At 45.6% G+C, this 24,298-nt stretch overlaps 1 protein-coding gene across 4 annotated transcripts in view; it reads left to right on the top strand.

Annotated features, from left to right (window-relative positions):
- CUL2 (cullin 2) overlaps positions 1 to 24,298 on the top strand; it is a 2,069,186-nt gene that overhangs the window by 690,550 nt on the left and 1,354,338 nt on the right. For 3 of the 4 annotated variants that reach the window (XM_044066711.1, XM_044066712.1, XM_044066710.1), the window contains exon 6: positions 1,799 to 1,881. In XM_044066711.1, the coding sequence (XP_043922646.1) occupies positions 1,799 to 1,881 (83 nt within the window). Of the gene's footprint in view, positions 1 to 1,796; positions 1,882 to 24,298 lie in introns of all 4 variants that reach the window. The other variant, XM_044066714.1, reaches the window with a different exon arrangement.

Below are 24,298 nucleotides of genomic sequence, written 5' to 3'. Positions count from 1 at the left end.
GATGTTCGAGTGCTAATACAGCTGCAGTCCAGGTTTCCCTCCCTCCTTCCCCTCTTGGGACAGGCCTGTAGGCTAACACATCCTCATACAACCTGACTGGGGTATTCATTTATGATGTATTTGCTTGCAACTACTGTATTTTGATTATATTGCACTGCATTATTACACAAATTTATGTATTGCCTTCCTTCTGGGGGCACCTGACATCTGGGGCAAGAAAAACTGAAGAAAATGGCGTCGGCTGGTTCCTTTATACCTCTGTCGCACTGACGTCAGGGAAGAAGCGATGACAACCGACGCCGGACCTAGACTTTAGAATTCGGCCGACCGAGGACCCGCCTTACGGCAGGAGAACCCATCTGTTATGACTGCAGCTGTATTAGCACTCGAACATCTACATTTATGGTAGGTACAAAACTGTACTTTTTCCATAATGACAATATTTACCCCATGTACAGCTGTTCCTTTGTGCATAAAGTGATTACATAACCCCCCCCCCATCCAGGCACTTCACCTACAAGTGTTTGTCCCTGTTTAGAAAACGGGAGAGAAGTTAAACATTCTACTGATGTCCACAGACAGCCTGGATTCTATCTGGACTGAGCAAAGTTTAATAGAAATTGCCATCATTTTGTAACCTTTTCAAAGGGAAAAAAGGTAAACCTGTTTGCAAACAGTGACAAAGTGGATTACCAGCTGCGTTATTTTATTTTACCTTCACCACAGGAAGCACTTTTCTGAGGATGTAAGAGCTCATTTGATAGCCTTCATTAGGACTGTCACTATCTGTGCCATTTTGGAGCCAGGTACATGGTCTTCTGTCTGTACATTTGTCAAACACTGCAATCATGGGAACAAACATCACAATCTTGAAGACATGTCCAGGGTCTGAGCAGTGTTTGCCTCAGTTGTCCTGCAAGATCCGGTGTCCCCTGCTTTTGCTTTAGCTTAGCCACCCTCACTTGCTTAGCTTTGGGAGTCATCCCAAGAGTCAGTTGTACATAGTACATTTGTGTTAGGGACTTATCATAGTTGGTCATGTTCAAGTAGATTCACTACTGGTTTTAATTCCCTCCCTCCATCTCCTTTCTGTTATCATGTGGTTGGGCTGAAATTGTTTCCTATTTCACTCTCAACATCAGTTTCTTTCTTTTGATATCCCTTACCTGTCTGTCACTGTGATGGGCCTCCTTTGGGTAGGTCATGATTTGAAGCTTTGGTAAGTGCATTTTTTAATTTGGAAAAAAGATTTGAAGATGGCGATGACCTACTACTGTGTATATACTGATGTCCTGACAGTGGGAAGGGAGTTTGCTGAGCATGGAAGAGAATGGTGAAAGCTTTGGTATTTGAGTCAGCCTTTGGGCAGGAATCTTCAAATTCAGTATTGCACCAGTTAGTATGGTAGGTTCATAAAGCAGCTGCTTTGTATTTTTCAGCACTGAGTACATTTATGCATTTTTTTCACCTTGGTGTCCTTCTGTTTGTTCTGCTTGCATAGCACAAAGTTCAGGACAGGTCCCTTCTTAGTAATTTTTAGCTTGGGTTGCTAATCTCTGGAATTCTGCATTTGGCAAATAGTATTATGTGCACCTGATCTTAAAAATTTTATGTATTGAATGCTACTGCTGGGAAAACTCCAAAATTACAGTGCATGTCACCAGCTGTATACCTGCCATATTACTGGTGATAAGAATATGATTGTAGAGTATATATAGAAGTGAAACAAGCGTTTTTGTGTGTGCTGTTTGTAATTCTTTATATATTTTATGTTTAATTCTTCACTTGTCTTTTTCAGCTAGCGCTTGACATATGGAGGAAACTAATGATAGAACAGCTGCAAACCGTCCTTCTTCGGATGCTTCTCCAAGAAATCAGAAAGTGAGTTTTAACTATTGAAATTTTTGTTTTGTTTGATACAGAATTGCTCCAACTGGTCATCTGATGCAGCAGTGAATCCACAGACATACCAAGGTGGGAACATTGACTCTATAAAGTTCGTTATTGCACACTAGTGACTGGAATCTTGAGCACTGAATAGTTTACTTAAATAATTGTACACAGTGTTTTTCAATGTGTATGCCCCCTGCACCTCCTAACAAGGAGGTCTACATCCCTTCCCTCTAATTTATTATCTTTCTCTCAAGGTCACAGTAAGTTGGTGATGAGTGAAGTGAATATAGATATTCTGTTTTTGTCTCTTCTTTGTTTAATGTAACTTTGGAATGTTACATGCTTAGAAATATTTCAAGCATGGGCATTAATGTTTTTCTAGACTGCCAATATACCAAAACAGTTGTTCCCGTAATAAATGTCCATGCTGTTCTTAAAAATATCAAAACTAGTGCTTTAATGTAATCTGGTAGTCTATTCAACGCATCAGATGCACTCTCAGAGAAGTAATTATTACACTTCTAATTTCTATAGAATCTTCTGCATAGATTATCTGATGATTCTCTACTGCTTTTTAATAACCCCAAACATTCCCAGAGGTAGTTGTCTCTAAATGCCCTATATATCTGAATGAGGTGTTCTCCTTAATATCTATATGAGGCACTGTACAAATTCAAATATTTTAGTCTTTTGTAATATCTTAAATGTTCACATCTATGGATGACCTTGGTGTAATTCTGTTGTACACTTTCCAGTTTACTCGTACTTGTTTTCTTATAAGGTTTCCATATTGTGATTCCATACTCAAGTTTGGGTCTAATGTAACTAACAAACAATAACGTTATCATTTCTGATTTCCTAGACTTTGTAAATCGTTTTGTACAACCTATAGTTCTACAACTTTCATTAATCATTGATATGATTAGAAAAACTCAAAGCTGGATCTACCCATATACCCAGGTCCTTAAATGAATCTACAGTTTCAATCACTGTGTGCTGCATTAAATATTCACCTTTCAGTTTGTCTCCCAACTCTCATATGCTTAGTTTTTGATGCATTTATCAGCATATTATTCTCCTGTGTCCAAATAGTTAATTTAGTCAAGTTCTTTTGCAGACATCCCCTACTTGTAACATCTGTAATGAGTTTGTATCCAGTGTCAGGTACTCTGCATACAGACTGTAGAACACCTTAGATGAAAAAGTTATTTCTGAAAGATTCAGTCTTAACAAGTATGTGCCTGACAGAGCCCTGTGAGACATCTTGACTGTAACCAAGAATTTCACCTGTCCAATTGTTATATGATACTTGTCATGTCCTATTTGTAAGCCATGCAGCCATCCATCCAATCAAGAGAACATCGATACCTAGTTGTTGTAATTCATTGCTTAGTGTTTTGTGTATGACTCTATCAGACGGTAAAGTTAAATCGATATAAATTTCATCACAGTACAGTTTTTCATTCATAGCTATTGTCTTGATGTAATGTGATCCTATCTCGTCTACATTAATAACTGATGGGCTCGGAGCCGAGAATCGGCTCCGACTCGGCCGATACACTAGCACAAAGTCTCTCATTGGCTGGGCCAACCCCCTTATCCCAGGATGCACCACGCCCAAACCCCCAGATCTCATTTGCCGCTCCTAGAGTAACGACGTGGTCTCGACTTGGCTGTGGCTAAGTACCCTTCTTTTTTGGCCTTTTGGTCGCTTTTTTGGCAGTTAGCTTTAGAATTTATGCTCAAACAGGTATTTTAATAGCTATCTTGTTGTTAGTTAACCATTGTGATTGACTGTGTTTGTCTTTTTGGATCGTTGTGGTAATTCCTTCTGTTTGGCGGGTTTGAGTTAGAGGGCCTTTGCCCTATCTCTTGTTGAGCATTTAAGTTAGAGCTCTTCCCAACCCCCTTCCCTCCTTGAGTGTTGAGTGTGTTACAGTTAGTATGTCTGGCAAAGAAAAAGAACATAAGCCATTGGGCTTTAAAAAATGTTCAAAGTGCAATTACAAGATGTTGTTGACAGATGGCCACGCCATCTGTGTTTATTGTCTAGGGGCTAAACACTTGCAAGAATCTTGCAGTGTTTGCCATGCTTTCTCCTCTCGTGTCCTACATGCAAGAAAAAATAAGCTTATCCTGAAGGGTTTGATCAAGCCAGCCTTCGAGGAAGCTTTGGCTTCTTCTCCCTCCTCAAAATCGAAGCAAAAGAAGTCTTCAGTTCCGACAAGTCCGTCGGTGCCGCCTGCAAAAAGAGCGAAATCTGTGTCCCCTTCCTCGGCTCCACTGGCCTCGGAGCCACAGGATAGAGGATCTAAATCTGGGTTTCCTTCCTCGGCTCCACTGGTTTTGGAGTCTCGGGATGAGAGATCAGGTACTCTGTCCCCTTCCTCGGCTCCACTGATTTCGGAGCCGCAGGATAGAGGATCTAAATCTGGGTTTCCTTCTTCGGCTCCATTGGTCTCGGAGCCGCAGGAGAGTGTTTCTGCTCTGGGGTCGGTTTCGTCGGCTCCTGAACCGTCGGCGCCGAAAGGGGTCTCGGTTCTGGTCTTGTCTGCTTTGGCTCCGATCCTTTTGGAGCCGATTCGGAGCCGGCCTCCTAGCTTTGTCTCGGAGCCAATAGAAAAAGTTTCTCGGCCCTCTTCTGTTTCCTCCAGGTCCTCCAGGCTTTCAGATTCGGATGTAGATAGGGTGGTCCAGAGGCACCTCCAGTCACCTGTCATCCAAATTATTCTCTGCTCCGGCCCAGTCGGCCCCGGAGCAAGCCCTTTCGATACCATTTCTTCCTCCTCCGACAGCCTTGGTGTCATCGGAGTCGGAGTTCGTAGAGTCGGGCAAAGTCCTTGAGTCGGTTCCGAGACCCACTGCTAGTCTGTCGGAACCGACTTCAGCTCCAACCCTTTCTGTGCCTTCCAGAGGTTTCGGTTCTCAGGCGTCCTCAGCCGGGCCCGAGGGGGATTCGTCGGGGCTTCTGATTTCGGCCCAGAGTCTCCCTCTTGGCGCCTCGGCTAGGGGAACCCCGACACCGGTCATGGTCTCGGAGACGGGCCTCTCCTCGGATTCTGGTGGGCCCGCCTTCGAGGCTATGAGGAGCGCGCTGGCCAAGTCTCTAGTGACTTCACCTGAATCTGCGACTCCTTCCCTAGACATGGCGACTAGAGCTTCTAGTGCCCCCCTGCCTTTGGACAACGCGGCTCCTAGGCCTGAGGATTCCTCCTTGTGTGGTCCCCTGTTTTCCAAGGAGCCTTCAGAGTTCGTGCCTGAAGAGCCCCCCAGGAAAAAATTGTGCAAGAGGAAGCACATAGACTACCCAGATGAGTCTGTCACCTCGGACACCGACCTTGATGATGCGGAAGGGTCCCCTAAGTCATCCTCTGACGATGTCTCGTTCTCCGATATCCTGGAGATCTTGAGACAGAGGGGCGACTGGCCATCCAAAACCCCTTCCGTGGAGGAGTCGGTCTTCCTCAAGGCCTTCGGAGCCCAGCCCTCCGCCTCTTGGGTGTCTCCACCCTTCGATGAGTTACTGGACCTTATTTGTCGAAAGGTGTGGGAACACCCTGATTCTGTGGAGCCAGTTCCTTCTCGCCCCAACAAGTTTTTATCCGCACCCCCTGGCAAGGAGTTTCTAACCAAGGGAGTCCTGGTTGATGCTATGGTGGTGGCATCTGCCACCCAGCAGGATGTGGCAGAGGCATCTACTTCTATCCATCCTCCTAACAAGGAGTCCAGGAGCATGGATAGGTATGGGAAGCGTACCCTGACTTCAGCGACCTTTACTCTGCGGTCGCTGAATTATTTATGTCACTTTACGAGGCTCCAAAGGGATCTCATAAAGGAGTTGGGAGATACCCTGTCGGGTAACGTGCCTGAGGCGTTGTCGCAGTCTGTCAACGCCCAGCTGTCTACCCTTTCGTCGATTGTTAACTCGTCCATGAGGCTCATATCGTATGCAGCCGAAGGGGCGGGTAGGGCAGCGAGTTCGGGCGTAGCCCTTAGGAGGCAAGCCTGGATGCGCTTGTGTCACTTTGCGGAGGCGTTCAAGTCTTCCTTCACCGGCGCTCCATTCGATGGGTCCTCTCTCTTTGGACCCAAGGTGAAAGACACACTCACTAGATGTGAGCAGGAGGGTAAGACTTTGTCTGCCGTTGGGGCCCATTTTTCGCTTCCCTCTAGACCTTATCCCAAGGCTCAGAGGGGAGGAAAGATGTGGTTCAGAAAGTCCCAAAAGTCTTTCCCTGCCCATCAGAGTGACCCCCCTTCCAGAGGCAGAGGGGGGGGGATTATTCTGGAAGATGTCGCCCTAGAGGCGGCGGAGGCCCCCGCAACTCAGGAGACCGCAAATCCTTTCGTTGTTCCTCCTTCCAGTGTCCCTGAGGGACTGCCCGACTGTGCGTCTCCGGAGCCAGTCGGGGGTCGATTCTCGGTGCATCCAAGGGCCTGGGGTTCCATCACTCAGGATCAAGTGGGTGCTTCGTATCATCGCCGGAGGTTACACCATCCCCTTTATCCGTCCCCCTCTACCGTCAAGGAAAATCCCGGACGTGCCACCCAGTCAACGGGATCAAGCAGCCATAGAGGTCGCAAAGCTGCTCGGAAAGGGAGTCATCCAGCCAGTCCCCGCAGACCAGACCGGATTAGGAACTTACTCAAGATTATTTTTGGTGCCGAAAAGAACAGGGGACTTGAGACCCATTCTGGATCTCAGCCACCTAAACCGCTTCGTAAAGAAGTCCAAGTTCCAGATGGTCACGTTGCAGTCCATTTTCCCATTGCTGGAAAAAGGAGTATGGATGTGCTCCATCGATCTCAAGGACGCCTATTATCACATCAAGATAAACAGGGCATCCAGGATACATTTATGCTTCCGCCTAGGAGCCAGTCACTTCCAGTTCCGGGCCCTGCCCTTTGGTCTCACCACAGCCCCCAGGGTGTTTACCAAATGTCTGGCAGTGGTGACGGCTCACCTGAGATGTCTGGGATTCCAGGTGTTTCCGTATCTAGATGACTGGCTCCTCACCGCCCCCACCAGGCATCTTCTTACTCAAGCCGTGAGTGCTACCATCGAGTTGGGACATCTATTAGGAATTACATTCAACTGGGAAATGTCTGTATTGCTGCCATCACAGTGTGTTGCCTTTATAGGCACAGAGCTAGACTCTGTAGAGATGCGAGCATTCCTTCCAACAGAGAGGATAAAGATACTACAGGACCAAGCCCTAGCCTTACTACCCGGAAGGAAAGCCCCAGCCAGGATGGTCCTTCAGCTTTTGGGGTCGATGGCCGCCATTCTTCTGGTCCCTCTGGCAAGATTGCACATGCGAATTCTTCAATGGCTCCTGTCGACCCAGTGGTCATACCAAGATCTGCCATTGTCCTACCCGATTCTCTTCACGGAAACGTGCCGGCGAGATCTTCGTTGGTGGCTCCTCTCCTCCAACCTGAACCAGGGGAGACTCTTCTGCCCCCCTCCCCCATTGCCACAGTGACCACGGACGCCTCCCAGATAGGGTGGGGGGGCATTATCTGGGCAGGACGGTTCAAGGCACGTGGCAGGATCACGAAACCCACTTACATATCAGTGTTCTGGAAATGAGGGCAGTGCTTCTAGCGTTGCAGGCACTTCACAGCTCTCTTCCCAAGGGTACCATCGCAATCTTCTCAGACAATATGGCGGTAGTATGGTACCTGAACAAGCAGGGAGGAACCAAGTCTTATCCTCTTTGCAGAGAAGCCATGAGAGTGTGGAACTGGGCGATCGCTTCCCAGAGATTTCTAATGGCAACGCACATTCCAGGGAATTCCAGTGTGATAGCAGACAGGGTGAGCAGAGTTATTCTGATGCCTCACGAGTGGTCCCTGAATGACCAAGTAGTGGCTCGGATCTTCTCCAAGTGGGGTTCCCCTGCTGCGACCTTTTCGCCAGTCCCTGGAATGCGAAGTGCAGCAATTTCTTCTCCCTGATCCCCCCCCCCCAGGGGGTGTCACCCAGGGACGCTCTAGTCTACAATTGGCCCTCCGGTCTGCTCTACGCCTTCCCTCCGGTCCCTCTACTGCCAAAGGTGATTCAGAAGGTGATCTGCTTGGGAAGCAGCATGATTTTGATCGCACCACACTGGCCCCGCCAAGTGTGGTTTCCCTTCCTTCGGAAGTATGCAGTGAAGGATCCTTGGATTCTGGACCCAGTTCCAGACCTCCTGACTGTTCAGTCGGGTCAGGCCCATCCATCACTGCGAACTCTCAAGCTAATGGCTTGGCTGCTCCACTTCGGACCTTAGTCAGACAGCATATCTTTTTGCCTGAGGTGGTCCAGATTCTGTCTTCTTCTCACAGAACTTCCACTAAGGAGATATATTCTAATAAATGGAAAAGGTTTGCCATTTGGGCCCAGCAGCACAACCTTGACCCTCTGACAGCCCCAGTGTCGGCAGTATTAGATTTTTTGGCAACTCTTTTTAGACATGGTTCCGCTGTCTCCACGCTTAAAGTCCAATTGGCAGCGATTTCTAATTTTCATGTTGCCTTTGAGCCTTCACTCATGAGTCATAAGTTGTGTTAGGCCTTTCTCAAGGGAGCTTGGTTGCTTCGCCCCCCGGTGTCGCAACCTGTTTTGCTATGGGATTTGAATGTAGTTTTAGGAGCCTTGACGTCTCATCCCTTTGAGCTGGCGGCCACTTGTGAGCAAAAGTTCTTATCTTGGAAGACTGCCTTTTTGGTAGCTATTACTTCAGCCAGAAGGGTTTCGGAGCTTCAAGCCCTTTCTGTCAAACCTCCTTATCTGATCTTTCACAAGGATAGAGTATCTCTAAGACTAAACCCGTCATTTCTTCCGAAGGTTTCTTCTGCTTTTGCAACAATCTATAGAGCTACCAGTTTTCTTTCCGAAATTTTCCAACAAGGCAGAATACAGACTTCATCAGTTGGATGTGCATAGACAACTGAGGTTTTACTTGGATAGGATACAGCAGCAGAGGAAATCAGACCAGTTGTTTGTGGCCTTTGCGGATAACAGGATTGGCAAAGCAGTAACTAAGACCACTATTGCTAGGTGGATTAGGGATTGTGTTTCATTTATTTATGCATCAACAGGAAGGGACCTTCCATTTCCAGTTAGAGCGCATTCTACTAGGGCTATGGCAACTTCAGTGGCCTTCCACGCCAGACTGTCTGTGGATGAGATATGTGCAGCGGCCACTTGGGCTTTTCCACATACATTTATTTCTCATTACAAACTGGACGTGGCCTCTAGAGGTCGGGCGTCCTTTGGTTCCACAATGCTCAGGAGTGTTTTCCAGTGAGCCTCCCAGGATCTAGGTGCTAGGGACGCTGTCCCATCGGTTATGAATGTAGGCGAGATAGGATCGCATTACATCTTTTAGTTATGTACTTACCATAACGATAGATGTATGTGATCCATCTCGCCTACATTCTTACGTACCCGCCCTCCTTCCCCCTACCTGTTGGATCTGGAGGAAATACTGTTGTGCAGTCGGATTGGCACATGTGGGTGAGCTGTTGTGGGGCAAACAAGATCTGGGGGTTTGGGCGTGGTGCATCCTGGGATATAGGGGTTGGCCCAGCCAGTGAGAGACTTCGTGCTAGTCTATCGGCTGAGTTGGAGCCGATTCTCGGCTCCGAGCCCATCAGTTATGAATGTAGGCGAGATGGATCACATACATCTATCGTTATGGTAAGTATATAACTAAAAGTTATTGAACATTCTGTTACAGGTGGTAATAAATGTATCTGATGCTGTCCATTTCATTATACATCACGAATGGGTCTTCAGATCCATCCTCTGAGCCAAGCTGGCCATTTCTCAGGCATACGATCTAAGCCTCAGACTCCTCCCTCTCCCATGATGCCTCATTCCCTTCAAACCCTCAGATCTCGTTTGCCGCCATTACAGTCCAGACGCGATTCTGAACCTCTGCTTCCAAGGTAGCTAATTCTTCTATTTTGACTATTCTTTTCTTAAATTTGATCTCTACTTTCCTCTAATTTTCTCTTGCTATAGTGTAGTGTAGTTCTAGCTCTCCTCTCTTTACTCTTCCAGTAGTTTGTTCACTAGCGTTAGGTCCTTCCCACCCTTTCTTGGTTTCTCTTTTTCTTTCTATTTAATAAAAATAAACAAACAAAAAAAGCTTCCCTGCTATTTTGTAGTTGTTTTAGGTAATTAGTGACTGGCCTCTATGTGTTAGCTGTGTGTGTGTGTGTGTGTGTGTGTGTGTGTGTGTGTGTGTGTGTGTGTGTGTGTGTGTGTGTGTGTGTGTGTGGGTGTGTGGGTGGGTGTGTGTGTGTGTGTGTGTGTGTGTGTGTCTGCTTAGTCATGTCAGACAGGACAGAAAAACCCATAGGGTTTAAAAGATGTCCCCCTTGTGGGCATAGGATTCCCCAGTCTGATGCCCACAAGAGGTGCATTTATTGCTTGGGCCCAGGGCATCTGGATATGCCATGCAATATCTGCTCGGCATTCAGTCCCCAGGCCCTGGCAGGCAGGAGGAATAAGTTCGTCCTCCAATGGCTTCTTCCATCCTCTGGAGTCCAGACTCCTTCCCAGAAGATGCGACCGCTGTCTGCTTCCCGGAAGATGTCAGCTTCCACTTCCAAAAAGAGAAGGAAGTTATTGGAGTTGTCTGCTTCATGCTTCTCCCTGGATCCGAGCGGTCCCTTGGATCTGGTGGAGTCGGCGCCAGCTAAACCTCCCTCCCAGATCCGTTGACCTCGGATCCGAGCGGTATCTCAGAGCTGACAGAGGTTATCTGGATCCATAGCTGCTCTTCTCCAGAGCAGACCCCAAGTCACTCCCACCCAGATCGTAGACCTCAGAGCTGTGCTCCTCATTAGAGCAAGTCTCCCTCCCCCGCCCAGACCGTCCAGACAGGTGGGTCACTGGTGCGGTCTACTCATGCTTCATTATCCTCTAGGTCATCTTGGCTCTCATGCTCAGAAATGGGTCATATGATGAGTTTCTTCAAAGCCCAGATCCAGCTTGGGATTTTGCCCTCTCTGACCCTAGTCAGGTTGGCATGCGCCAGTCCTTTGGCTTTGCACACCTTGGCCAACTGTTTTTTTTTTGTCAGCTTGCCGTAATCTTCTGCTGACATCTTTGCCTGCTTTCCCTGACTAAACTAAACTAACAAAAAATATGTAAAACTGTTGTGAAAATGAAACTCTGTATGTTTACCTTATGGCTGCTGAGAGTACACAAACCTTCAGTGAAAACTGCCTAAAGTCTACAGAAGTTCAATTAATATCCACACCATTGCTCATGAATATGTGACACCCCTCCTCTGGACCAGTAATCAAGGAGCCTCAATCCTCACCATGGATACCTGTGAGGGATGTTCACTTGGAACAAAAAAGAGCTGCACACACTATTTCCAGATTCAGCTGTCTGCACCGAGCACAGTTTCCCTTTAGAGCACACAGGTAACACACTCCCATCTTAGGGTTGGGTTTCCCGCTTTCTCTCTAGGCCCCAAATAAGACTACCAGCTGACCACGGCTGTAGAGTTGAGTCTTCAGCCGAGTGTTCCAAGCCAAGTTCTCCACCAGCCTCTTTTTCAAACGAGTGTTGTGTGTCCCTGCTAAAGGTACCCAACACATGCACTCTTTGAGATTTGATTTTTACGCGCGTGAGCACACACACACACACACACACACACACACACACACACACACACACACACACACACACACACACACACACAGACACCTGGGAAAGGCTGGCACAGATTTATCAGCTATACTCCCTCTGTCCAGAGTATAAGGTAGATACTGCCATCAAAAAACCCCAAAGCTTACCTATTCTAAGGGTCTTAGAAGGGTACCCAGTTGTAGTGAGCAAAATTACCAATACTAGTGGTAGTGTTTGAGCATTGCAGCAGGGCTTTCATGAGTGGCTACAGTGTCACCAAATAAGTATAAGTACTCCCAAAGGTTATTTTCTAAAAGACCTGCCACAATGAAAAATGTGAATATATTTAATAATAAACAAAACCACATGAAAATACTAAATATCTGTTTACATTAAACACAAGAGTTTTAGCCACAGAAAATATTAAAAATAACACAAATGGATAGATTTGCACAGATAAAGAACTAATCTCACTATATTTTCCTGACTGACTAAAGAATTACTGTTCCCTAGTTACTTACTTAAAGGAAGGCAAGATGAATTGGGTGTGTGGTCCTTTGTCACGTTTAACAAACAGACTGCTCTGAGACTTCTGTCTCATTTAGTATTAAAATATAATTTTAGTGCTGGATTACAGAATGACATCACATTCATCTAGTCACCTGACTTCTGATTCACACACTATCCCCTTTACTAGAAACTGAACCAAAAACTAGCACATATATGACATAATACCCACATATAGAGCATTGCTAAGATGTGTTACAGCAACTGGAAGCTACAAAACCATTTCAGAAATTTCAACCCTTCCAGGGTAGTGATTCTTTCACCTCTAAGGACAATACAGTAGCATTCATAGTCCTGGTTTTCACAGACGTTTTGTCTCTGACTGCAATCAGAACTGTAAGATGCAGTCTTTATGGCCTAAACAAGGTCATTTAATTTCAGACTATTTTTTAAAGTTAGCTGGACTGAGATTAACCTCTTCGGTATCCTGCTACAGTATATTCATTTCAACAGTTACAATACAGTCTGAAATATGGGTGTATTTCTTTTCTATCCAGCAGGACCCACTGTTGATGCATTTTTAACACAAGCAGCTTTACAAATACATTTTCAGCACAAGCACCTGTACAAATTAGTTTGATATAGAGATGACATATAATTCTTTCCAAAACTCCAGCTAGCTATGCTGGCATATGTTACACATCCACTGCCTTACTTTTCCTGGCATAGCTGGCACCACCTCACAACATCACAGCTGTTTTACAGTCTGAAGCAGTTGTTGTTCTTGAACAAACGTTGTGAATAATTTCTTTTTTTATGATGTTGAATCAATATTATTCCAGTCTGTATCTGGTAAATTTAAGTCCCCCACTGCTATTATTCTTTCCTCTTGTGTTTTATGCAAGAAATGTATGAATGCCTCTATGTCATCAGCACTTTGCTTTGGTGGTCTGTACACTCAAGCAATTGTTTTATGCTTGAGGGTTGTCTTTATTGTCATAGTTACACAATGTGTAATATTGGTGTTATCACTGAACATGAAATGATTGCAAATCTCAGCTATCTTTAATGCCTATCATATCATCTGTACATGATTTTTTTTTTCGAATGTCTCACAGTAAAAACTTTTATACCATGACAGAACTGATTTCCAGTGATTCTTTGTTAACCATGTTTCACAAGCAATAACAACATCAATCTGGTGTGAATATAGCAAATTTTCCAGTAAAAAATATTATTATTAATACTCTTAAGATAAACAACCATCAGAGATGACAACAAATGCTGCTGTCTGTTTACCATTACATTTTTGATTTGGCAAAATCCTGCTTTGTGTTTGTCAAATATTAGAAAACATCTGTTGCAAAATTTCTCTTCCCTGATCGTGAGAAGTGCACGCCATTCTGTCTGATTTTTTTAAAACTGGCCATTTTTTCAGGTAGATACATACCCCAAAAAAATATTTTCATTCACTGTAACATGACTTTCCTTTCTATATGTGATGTGTGAAAAATACGTCCTAATACCTGTAAAAGCTATGCTGTCTAAGAGGGCTGTATGTTTCCTACTGACAGAGAATCCTTGTGGATGAAATCATTTGTACCGACATGAGTAAAAACAGATCTGTACTTCCTTACATTAAGTTGTTCTAAGGCCTGCCTCACATTATCTATTTTTTGTTGCTGGAAAGCATAGCTCTATTCGATGTTCATTATCTTCTCTGCAAATGTACGTATCAGTTCCTCTAGTGATTGAATGTCCAGTTACAAGAATATCCTTCCTGATCAGATCTAAAGAATTTTCAACTTCTAATATCTGCTTTATCAGTTGTTACAAAGGAATGGTCTTCATCGCCAATAGTTGTAATTCCACAATTTTCATTGCTTATTACATTTGCAAGCATATATCTGCGGTGGTGGTGCTGCAGTAGCGTTGTCGCCTCACAGTAAGATGCTGACCGGTTCGACTCTCAGCTAGAGCGTCTTCTAAGTGGAAACATGCGTGAATGGGCATACCTTTGTTGAAGGTTACGCGTTAGGGCTGGCAACTCAGTATGTAAAAATCAACTGACAATCATTAGCGGACCGGAGTTCCGCTGTGGCGACCCCTAACCGGGAAAAGCCGAAAGACAACAACAACAACATTACATTTGCAAGCATACAATTCTTATCTGGCTGGCTTTGTACATCCACAGCTTGAGCCATGTTGTCAATGCCTGTCTTTCTCATCTTTTTTTTCTTTCGGTAATGATCTTCAGTACTTCCACGTTTAATTTTGATTTCTTTCATTTCACCTGTCTCTTTTTCCTTCCTTCTCTTTTGGAAAAACTATGCCTTTTTCTGTAGAGTGAAGGTTTTCTGATAGAACAGTGCTATCATTCCCTGTAATCGGTGTGTTACATAACAAAACAGTTTCCATTTTAAGAGTGTATTAGTGCTCTTTGCTTTACAAGCATTTATCAGATCTGAAGTAGTTTACTTCATTTGGTCTTCAACCTGTCGGATACGGATCCACATCGGATCCGACCCGGCAAATATTACTAGCATCAGCTCCGAGCTCCAGACTCCTCCCCTTACCCATAATACACCTCCACTGCCTTCCATCCCCAGATCTCATTTGCCGCAATTTGTAATACATCGTGTCTTCAGAGCTCCATCTAGCAGTGGGTGAATTCTTAGTGTAAGTTTGAAAAATTCCATTTCTTGTAGCCGATTTAAGTTAGTATAGGTACCCTTTCTCCCCTCCCATCGCTTTGTTGTCGAGTGTAGGTTTGTTTAGATAGAGTAGTTTGTCTGTGGTGCCCCTCCCCCCTTTAGTGTTGTCTCTCTCTCTCTAGTGTGGTGAGTGGATGTGTGCCTGTAGAATAAAGAAAGTTTTTTGCCTGTCCTTTTAAGGCTTCTTTCTTTTTCTTGTAGAATGGCTGGAAAGCTTATCTTTAAGCACTGCACAGAGTGTGGCCATAAGCTCTCACCAGTAGACGGCCGCACTCTGTGTGTGTTGTGCTTAGGTGTGGCCTACCTTAGTGTAGATTGCTGCATTTGTACGGGGTTCAATCCCCGAGTGCTAAAGGATAGAAAGGCCAAGTTGGCCCTCAAAGGTTTTCTGCCTGCTACTGATCTTCCTTCCTAGTCTTTGGCTTCAGTTACAGCGGCTGCTGTGACTGTCTCTCCCGCTTCTCTTCCTCTGGCCTCCCCTCCCTCCCAGGCTGGGACTAAAACTCCTGCATCTAAGCCTGTGGTAGCGGAGCAGAGGAGAGGTAGAGAGCGGGAGAGAGTCTGTAAGATGAAGGAAAAGAGGAAGAGGTCCCCAGACCTCGCTTCCCCGGGCAAGTCTGCACGGATCCGTGACTCCCCTCGGCTGCCGGCGGAGGCATGTCCAGTCTCCTGGGCCTTGTTTCCCGACCCGCCAGGTCAGAGTCCGTGGCCTTGTCACGGTTGACCCGCTCCTTATCGGACATGGATCTGGATAAGATGATAAGGCGCTTTATCAGTACACAGATCCAGATGGGGGTCTTGCCAGCCCCCCCCCCTCTCGCTTCCTTTTTTTCACCCCATTTCTCCTTACCCGATCCGACCTTCAGCTTCGGAGTTCTCGGATCCGAGGTTGGCCTTGGTCAGGGGGTCAGTGCCGACAGTCCTTGTTTCCTCGACGCCGACAGCTGCCTGGAGCATCTCAGATCCGACCAGTTCGGATCCGAGCCGTTCTTGGAGCTGGAGCCTGGGTGTCGGATCCGAGGGAGTGGAACCTTTTCCATCGGCTCCAATGTTGTCGGGCCAGGTTACCTCCCTTGGAGCTCCAACCACTTCTGGTCCGGCTCCGATTCTCACATCAGACCCAGGGAGACCAGCCTCCTTATTAGCTTCCCAGGAGGTCCGCTCTCCTTCCATGCTCGATGTGGTAGAAAGGGTCCTCTTCATCAGATTGAGACCCCTGACCGCCCCCTCAGACTCCGCCCAGACCCCCTCGGCTCTATCTACGGTCCCCATTGTCTTACCAGAGGGACATCCCATGCCAAAGAGCCCCAGACGGTTCCCCCAGAGGAACAGATGGCTTGCGAGTTCTCCCCTGCGAGCCCCACTGGAGATGTGCCTCACAAGCATACATGCAAAAGGAGACACTTGGACTCCCCCCGGGTCCCTAACTGAGAACACAGATTTAGATGATGGGGAGGGCTCCCCAAGATCACCTCCTAATGATGTCTCCTTTGGAGACATCATGGAGATCCTGCACCTGCGGGGAGACTGGTCTGCTCCCAAGCCCTCCTCTGAGTCTGTGTTTCTGGAGGCTTTCGGTACGGGCCCGTCTACTTCCTGGGTGTCCCCTCCTGCAGATCCTTTAGTGGATTTGATCACCTCACGGGCGTGGAAGGAACCAGATACCGTGGCACTGATCCCCAAGCACCCCAATAAGGTTTTAAGTCCCCCCTTTGACAGGCCGTCTTGGAACAAGGGCTCCCCAGTGGATGCCATGGTGGTAGCAACAGCCATGAAGAGGGGAACTATCTCAGGAAAGTTCCTCGGTCCACCCTCCTGACCGAGAGTCACGGATGATGGACCGCCTAGGGAAGCGGGTGTATGCTTCAGCTACCTTTTCGATCCGGGCGCTGAATTACTTGGCCCATGTCACTAGACTCCAACGCGACCTAGTGAAGGAGCTGGAGGAGTCTCCATCCAAGTCCATGTCACAGGAGGACAAGGCTTTGTTCTCAGTGAAAATGGTCACTCTGAAAGTGGGATCAAATACATCCATGCGACTCCTCTCCCATGCTACGGAAGGAGCGGCAAGGGCGGCTGGGTCCAGCGTGTCCATGAGGCGTAACGCCTGGCTCAGGTTGTGCCAATTTACTGAACCCTTTAAGGCGTCCTTTGCTAATGCCCCTTTTGACGGCTCAACTCTTTTCGGTAAGACAATCAAGGAGACACTAGTCCAGCTTGAGAAGGACGAGCAGATACTGTCTGCCGTCGGGATCTGCTTCTCTAACCCTCAAAGGTCCTTTTCCTAGAACCAGAGAGGGCAAAAGAAGATGTGGTTCCAGAAGTCTCAGTATTCCCAGGACACTCAGGGCTCTTCTTCCCCTAGAGGCAGAGGGGGACAGAATGGATGCCGGCCCAGAGGCCGAGGGGGTCTGTGAAACTTCGGGTCTCGAGAACCATTCTCAGACGGACCTGGGTAGCAACCCTGAAGGGTTGCCCGGCTGCTCTACTCTGGAGGCAGGCGGGGGGGGTGATTGTCCTTGCACCCAGCAGCATGGGAGTCCATAACAACGGACCACTGGGTGCTTCAAATCATATCCAGATGATATTCTATCCCCTTCGTGGGTTCCCCCATATCTCCTAAACACCTCCCGGGCATTCCACCCACGCAAAGGGAGGCAGCAGCACAGGAAATTTCCAAGGTTCTAGGAAAATGAGCCATTGAAACCGTCCCCCCAGATCAGTCTGGATTGGGCTTCTACTCCAGGTTCTTTTTGGTGCCAGAGAAAACGGTTAACTTAAGGCCCATTCTGGACCTTTTTACCTCAAACCTGTCAGTTGCCAAAGAGAAGTTCCGGACGGTCACACTACAGTCCATCATGCCGTACCTGCAAGAGAGCAATTGGATGTGCTCGTTAGATCCCCAGGATGCTTTCTATCACATAAAAATGCACAGAATCTCCAGGAGGTTCCCCCGCTTCCGGCTACGGGCCAGTCCTTATGAATTTCGAGCTCTACCCTTTGGTCTCACCACAGCCCCCAGAGTGTTTATCAAAGTGATGGTGGTTGTAGTGGCTCACCTGAGGCTTCAGGGGATTCAGGTCTATCTGTACCTGGACAGTTGGCTCCTCACTGCTCCCACCAGGTGTCTACTTTCCCAAACCAGGGATTACTTTCTGACACTTGCCCTGAGTTTGAGTATCACAATCAACACATCCAAATCTCTACTAGAGCCTGTACAGGTAGTTGACTACATTGTTGCCAGGATAGACACACTCCAGTGCAAAGTGTTCCTGACCACGGAGGGAGTTCAAAACCTCAGGGTGCATGTCTCCCTGATTTACCGTTCTCACTTCCCGACAGTGGAATCAGTGTTGAGGGCCCTAGGCTCGATGGTGGCGACCAGAACTCTTCTTCCGTGTGCTCGGCTACACATGCGGATTCTTCAGTGGACTCTAGCAGTTCAGTGGTCCATGTTGGAATTACCACTAACCTATCCACCTAAGTCAAGTGTGCTGGTCGTCCCTCATATGGTGGATGAGCTCTCTGGACATTTTGTTCCAGCTCCGGCCCAAACCACAGTGACCACGGATGCCTCCCAACTCGGGTGGGGGGGGCATTGTTCTGGCAGGACAGTCCAAGGCCTGTGGTCCCCCATAGAGACCAGCTTGTATATCACTGTCCTAGAGATGAGGGTGGTCTTTCTAGCGTTGCAGGCCCTTCATGCCTTTCTTCCTCTGGGGACGATTGCCATTCATAAGTTCATAGGTTAGTACTAGGCTAACTGCCCTTGCGAGACATTGTAAGCCTAGCCAATTATCCCTTGTGAGACTCAAACCCTGCACCTTGTGTTTGTAAGGCAAACACCTTAACCATTAGGCCATCCTCCCAACCTCAAATCAGACAACATGTCAGTAGTCTGGTATATCAGCAGACAGGGAGGGGCCAGATCTTACCCCCTTTGTCATGAGGCCATGAGAGTGTGGGTATGGGTGATCTCCACTGGTCGCTTTCTCATTGCGATGCACATTCAAGGACAGTCCAACATTCTAGTGGACAGGCTAAGTCGGACCATTCTGATGCCTTACGAGTGGTCTATGAATCTGTCAGTAGCGGAACAGATCTTCAGTGAGTGGGGTCAACCTTACTGCGATCTCTTCACATCTCCTTCCAATGCTAAGTGCAACAGGTTTTTCGCTCTGAACCCCCTGCCAGGGGGAGTCCCCCAGAGACACTCTAGTTTATCCTTGGCCTCCCGATCTTCTGTATGCTTACCCGCCAGTTCCTCTCATCCTGAGGTTTCTGCAGAAAACTTGTCGACTGGGGAGCAAGGTGATCCTCATTGCCCCATTCTGGCCTTGCCAGGTATGGTTTCCCTTCCTTTGGTCTCACCTTCTGGCTCCACCTTGGATCCTAGATCCCATTCAGGATCTAATTTCACACTCATTAAGGGTGCCTCATCCGAGCCTGGACAGCCTGAAGCTCACGGCTTGACTGCTCCAGTTCCCGTGATTGCTAGGACTCCCGGACTTTCCTCCTCAGTTAAGTCCATTTTGGTAGCTGCTCATAAGTCTTCAACCAGAAAGGTTTATCGCAGCAAGTGCAAATGTTTTTCTTTCTGGGCCTCTCAGAGGAGTTTAGATCCTTTCACGGCTCCTATTTCCGCTATTCTTGATTTCCTAGCTGATATTTTCCAGCATGGAGCTAATTCTTCTACTGTCAAAGTTCACTTGGCTGCCATTTCTCATTTTCATGTGGGCGAGAATTCTGCGTCCTTGGCATCTTCTAGACTGTGTAAAGCATTTATTAAAGGCAATTTTTTGCTACGCCCCCCAGTCAAAAGATCCTGTCCCCCCTGTGGAACCTTACTATGGTTCTCCAAGCTCTGATCGCCCCGCCTTTCGAGCCTGCCGCAACTGTAGATCTAAAATTTCTATCGTGGAAAACAGCTTTTTTGGTCGCTATTACCTGTGCTAGAAGGGTTTCGGAATTACAGGCCTTATCCATCAAATTTCTGTACATGATTTTTCATAAAGATAGTTTCCCTTCGAACCATCCCATCTTTTCTTCCTAAGGTGGCGTCACTAGTCAATATCAGTCAGACTATAAATTTGCCTGTGTTCTTTCCCAATTTTACCAACAGGATGGAATACAAGCTACACATGTTGGATGTTCATAGATAGTTACGATTCTATTTGCACAGGACAAAAAAATTTCCTAAATCTGATCAATTGTTTGTTTTGTTCTATAGACCCTTTTTGGGCAAACCTATTTCCAAGGTCACTATAGATAGATGGATTTATTTATGCATCCTGCAGGTCTATAAGGACAAAGGCATGTCTCCTCCAGTTCAGGTTAAAGCTCATTCCACTAGGTCCACGGCTACATCTGTAACTTTCTGGTCTAAGGTGTCTTTGGATGGCATTTGCTCTGCTGCCACTTGGTCTTCATCTCATACATTTATTTCTCATTACAAATTGGATTTGTTTTCTAGAAGGAGAGCATCCTTTGGCTCCGCGGTGCTGTGGAATATCCTTCCATGAGGGCCTCCCAGGAGTTTAGTAGCTGGGGACTCTGTCCCATAGGTTGAAGACCAAATGAAGTAAACTACTTCAGATAAAGAAGTTATGTACTCACCATAACATTCCATCTGAGTAGTACTTCATTTGTCTTCAACCATCCCTCCCTCGTTCCCCTGGACCTTGGCACATGTTCAGCCTACGGGCTGCAGTATAGGTCACAAGTATGTTATCAGATCAGATTCTAAGTATAAGTTCAGCAAACTTGATCTGGGGATGGAAGGTAGCGGAGGTGTATTATGGGTAAGGGGAGGAGTCTGGAGCTCGGAGCTGATGCTAGTAATATTTGCCGGCTCTGATCTAATATGGATCCGTATCTCACAGGTTGAAGACAAATGAAGTACAACTACTCAGATGAAACGTTATGGTGAGTACATCCTTCTTTTTTCTTTTTCTTCTTCTTTGTTATTTGTTGTGAACTTCTTGTTTTCATTTTTTTATTTTCTTCTATACTGTCTGAATCCTCAGATTGCTGAATACTTGTATCTAGAATTCCAAATTGCAGTTGCAGTTTCATAGGGGTTGAGTGATCCTTACAGATAATAGACACATCCTGTCCTAAATGTGTTCTGTTTGTTGTTTGCCTAACATTGTTTATCTCATCGTCCAGTCAATATATGTAGCAACAGTTCTTCAAGCTGTGCTAATTGCACAAGTGCAGTCATCATCAGTAAGTCTGGACCTACTATTAATGGTAAGTGAATCATCCAAATTTTGACATGAGGAGCACAGATTATCATTGTTGGCAGATGTTACCTTTAAATATACATAGCATTTATTACACTGTACTAGTTGTTTGTGCCTTAGCAAATCATTAATGGCATACTCACTTAAGGAATCGATATTCAGCTGGAAATTAATAAAAAATTCTAAAAGAAAAGAATAATCAAAATCACTTACAGCAGAATTCAAAGAGAACTTAAATCAACTTCTAAGAGAAAACCACACAAACAGTATGCAACAGTAAAGTTATTGCTCTGACCATACAAGTTGTCAGAGTCGCACAAAAGCCGGACTTCCTTTACAATGCGAGCAAATAAACACCATAGCTTCTGCTCACAATTCACCTCTTTTTAGTAGTAAAGGTCAGTAAATCACAGATGAAGGCAGGATTGTTTAGATAAGTTCTGGATTGTCGTCTCTGCAGTCTGTGTGGATTTATAGCTGACCCAGACCTCTTGCAATGGCTGGAGTTTGCTTGTCTAAACACCTATCCCTTTCTAACATCTAACAGTGAAAAATCAAAGGTAAAATAAAATATAAATACAAGTAAATCATCTTGTCTGTTAGGCTATCCCTTCCTTCCTACAAACAGTGAAAAACAGTGTGTAAAAAACAAAACTTCTTGTACCAAGCTAAAACATAGTAAATCGGAAAGAAATACAGGCTTGTTTATATACACTTTGGATAGTCCTCTCTGCAGACTGTGTGCATTTGTAGCTGACTAGGCTCCTTAGGATGGCTAGAGTTTGCCTGTCTAAAACGTATTCCTTTGTAACAACAAACACTGAAAGTTAAAGGTAAAACAACAAAATATAAATCAAAGTAAATCTTCTTGTCTACAAGCTATCCCTTCTTCCCTACAAACAGTGAAAAACAGTGCTAAGAAATAAAATATAAATTCAACTAAAACTGCACAGTCGATCACAAACCAAGACATGATTGTTTAGGTAAGGTCTGGGAGTTAATAATTAAGTTGGTGGGTTGTGGGTGTGACACAACCATGCACATCTTGGAGTGCAGAGCAGCATTGTAAACGCATCTGTCCCAACTGTGGCTATCATTATAGCACTACAGTATAGATTTGCTGTTTAGCTGCAGCTGTTGATTTATTACACTTGGTTTGTACTGGGAGTTGACATTTTGGGGTTATCAATGTGGGTGGCTATCGGCAATGTCATATGCAGTCCACATTAGGGATCCTGATAGTAAACCTGTACTTGATTTAAGCTGAAGTTAACAAATATGTGTGAAGAATATGAAAAATGTAGAGTACTGTAGAACAGAGCGTGTGTTGTAACTTTAAGAAACATTTCAAAGTGAAGGCTTGTGCATATAAACAGAGAAAATGTGCAAGGAGCAGTGCCATTTTGTGAGAACAGCCAAGAGTGTTAACATGTATGAGTGCAGTAGTCGGTCTGTTTTTAAGTTTAAGTTACTAAGTCTCAGTCCTGATGTGTTTGTATACAATAAAACTCTGAACTGAACCCACAACTGTTTGTCTGTTTTATCCTGACTAGACGAGCAACATGGTGTCAGAAGTGGCATGTCTATAAAGGACATGGTGTCAGAACAGGGATAGAGTGTGCAGCTTTTTCAAGCCATGAGGTGCAGAGTTAACAGTGAAGGTACATTGAGCAGGTTGGAAGATACAGTGCTCAAATGATTAAAAAAAAGCCAGAAATTAACTTCAGGTAACCAAAACTCGCATAAATTATTTATTTTGTAAAGAAAACGATACGAATAATTTACAAAGCACAAATCGCATTATTAATGAAATGAGTAACACAGAGCACATTATTGATTAAGCGAATTATTCAAAACTATGATATCTGATAGAATTATCAGAAATACTTATGAATATGTTCAGTTACTTTCGATTTGCGCAATGAGCATGTTAAAAGTAAAATGAGCACAAGAAAAGTATAACAAGCATGATAAAAGGACAAATGAGCAAAACGAGTACAATAAAAGGGCAAAATAAGTATAAAAAAGGAAGGCGACTGCATTTTTTTTAGTAAATGACCATGTTTTGACATGTGCTACTATTTTGCATTGACTAAAGCTATTCAAAGTATAACTAGAGTTGTTCAAACTATTTCAAAGTGTGAAAAGTGTTTGCAATGTGTGCTTTATTAGAGTACATTTATTTCAAGGTACAGTTGTTTTGCATAGTGCAGTCAGAATACAGTCATTTCGTAAAATTTCTTGTGCTGTATTACATTGATAAGGGGTGGTTTTGCAAAGTACAGTGATTTAAAAGTGTTCTTGTGCTACAGAGACTTATTTTACAAAGTGCAGTTATTTTGAAAAGTTTCTTGTGCTATTGGGCATAATTATAAGATGTTCATCTTGCATACAACTGCAGTAATCACAGATGGGTTTTCTGCCGTCAGGCGGTCCCTCGGTCGGCCGAATTCCAAAGTCTTGGTCCGGCGTCGGTGGTTGTCGCTTACTCTTCTGACATCAGTGAGGCCAGAGTATATATGACACAGCTGACGCCATGTTCTTCGGTCTTTTTTGCCGCGCGGTGCCCGAAGCAGAAGCAGTTCGCAAGTGCCAGTCGGCCAGCTCCTGAATTACGAAAAATTTGGAAACCGAAGTCTTCATTAAAGCTAAGTACCCCGTTGGGAAAATTTTTTTGCCTCAGACCGATGTCAGAAAAAGTTAATAATTGTATTTCTTGTGGGAAGCAAATACCGCATAAGGATTTCCATTCCCTCTGCATACCTTGTTTGGGCCCAGACCACGACGTCTCGGGCTGTCGCTTTTGCGCTACCTTCAATAAACGCACTATTAAGCGTCGAGCAGAGTTCGCCCAACACTACTTTGGTAAAGCTTTTGATTATAAAATGTGGTCGGACAGTCCGACTACCGTTTTGTCCAAAAAACGCAAGGAAAAGGACCGACACGCGAGGCCCGCGGTCCCCGCCACCACGCCAAAACAGGCTACACGTGGTCCGGTTCTCAGCGAGACGCCTTTGCAGTCCCTGACTACCGACGACACTCCTTTGGCGGTGTCCTCTGTACCCGAGACCGCTGGGTCCTCGGCCCTTTCCCAGACTACAACCGAAGCCCCTGCTAATGTAGAGCCTACTAATGTGGACAGGTCCACCTCCACCCATGGTGTATTTAGGCCCTCATCTTCTTTTTCTATTAAGGCATTTACTAAATCCAAAGCAGCCAGGCATCCCACGAGGCCTGTTGCACAGGGTCCATCTCCAGGACCCATGCCTAAAAAACAGATGCTTAAAATGGCCGAGGATTTA

This window comes from Protopterus annectens, chromosome 3.part1 (assembly GCF_019279795.1).
Source record: "Protopterus annectens isolate FY-2018-M chromosome 3.part1, PAN1.0, whole genome shotgun sequence".
NCBI classification, from domain to species: Eukaryota; Metazoa; Chordata; order Ceratodontiformes; family Protopteridae; genus Protopterus; species Protopterus annectens.
Note: the sequence above shows the minus strand (reverse complement) of the source record. Positions and strands in the feature narration are given on the sequence as shown.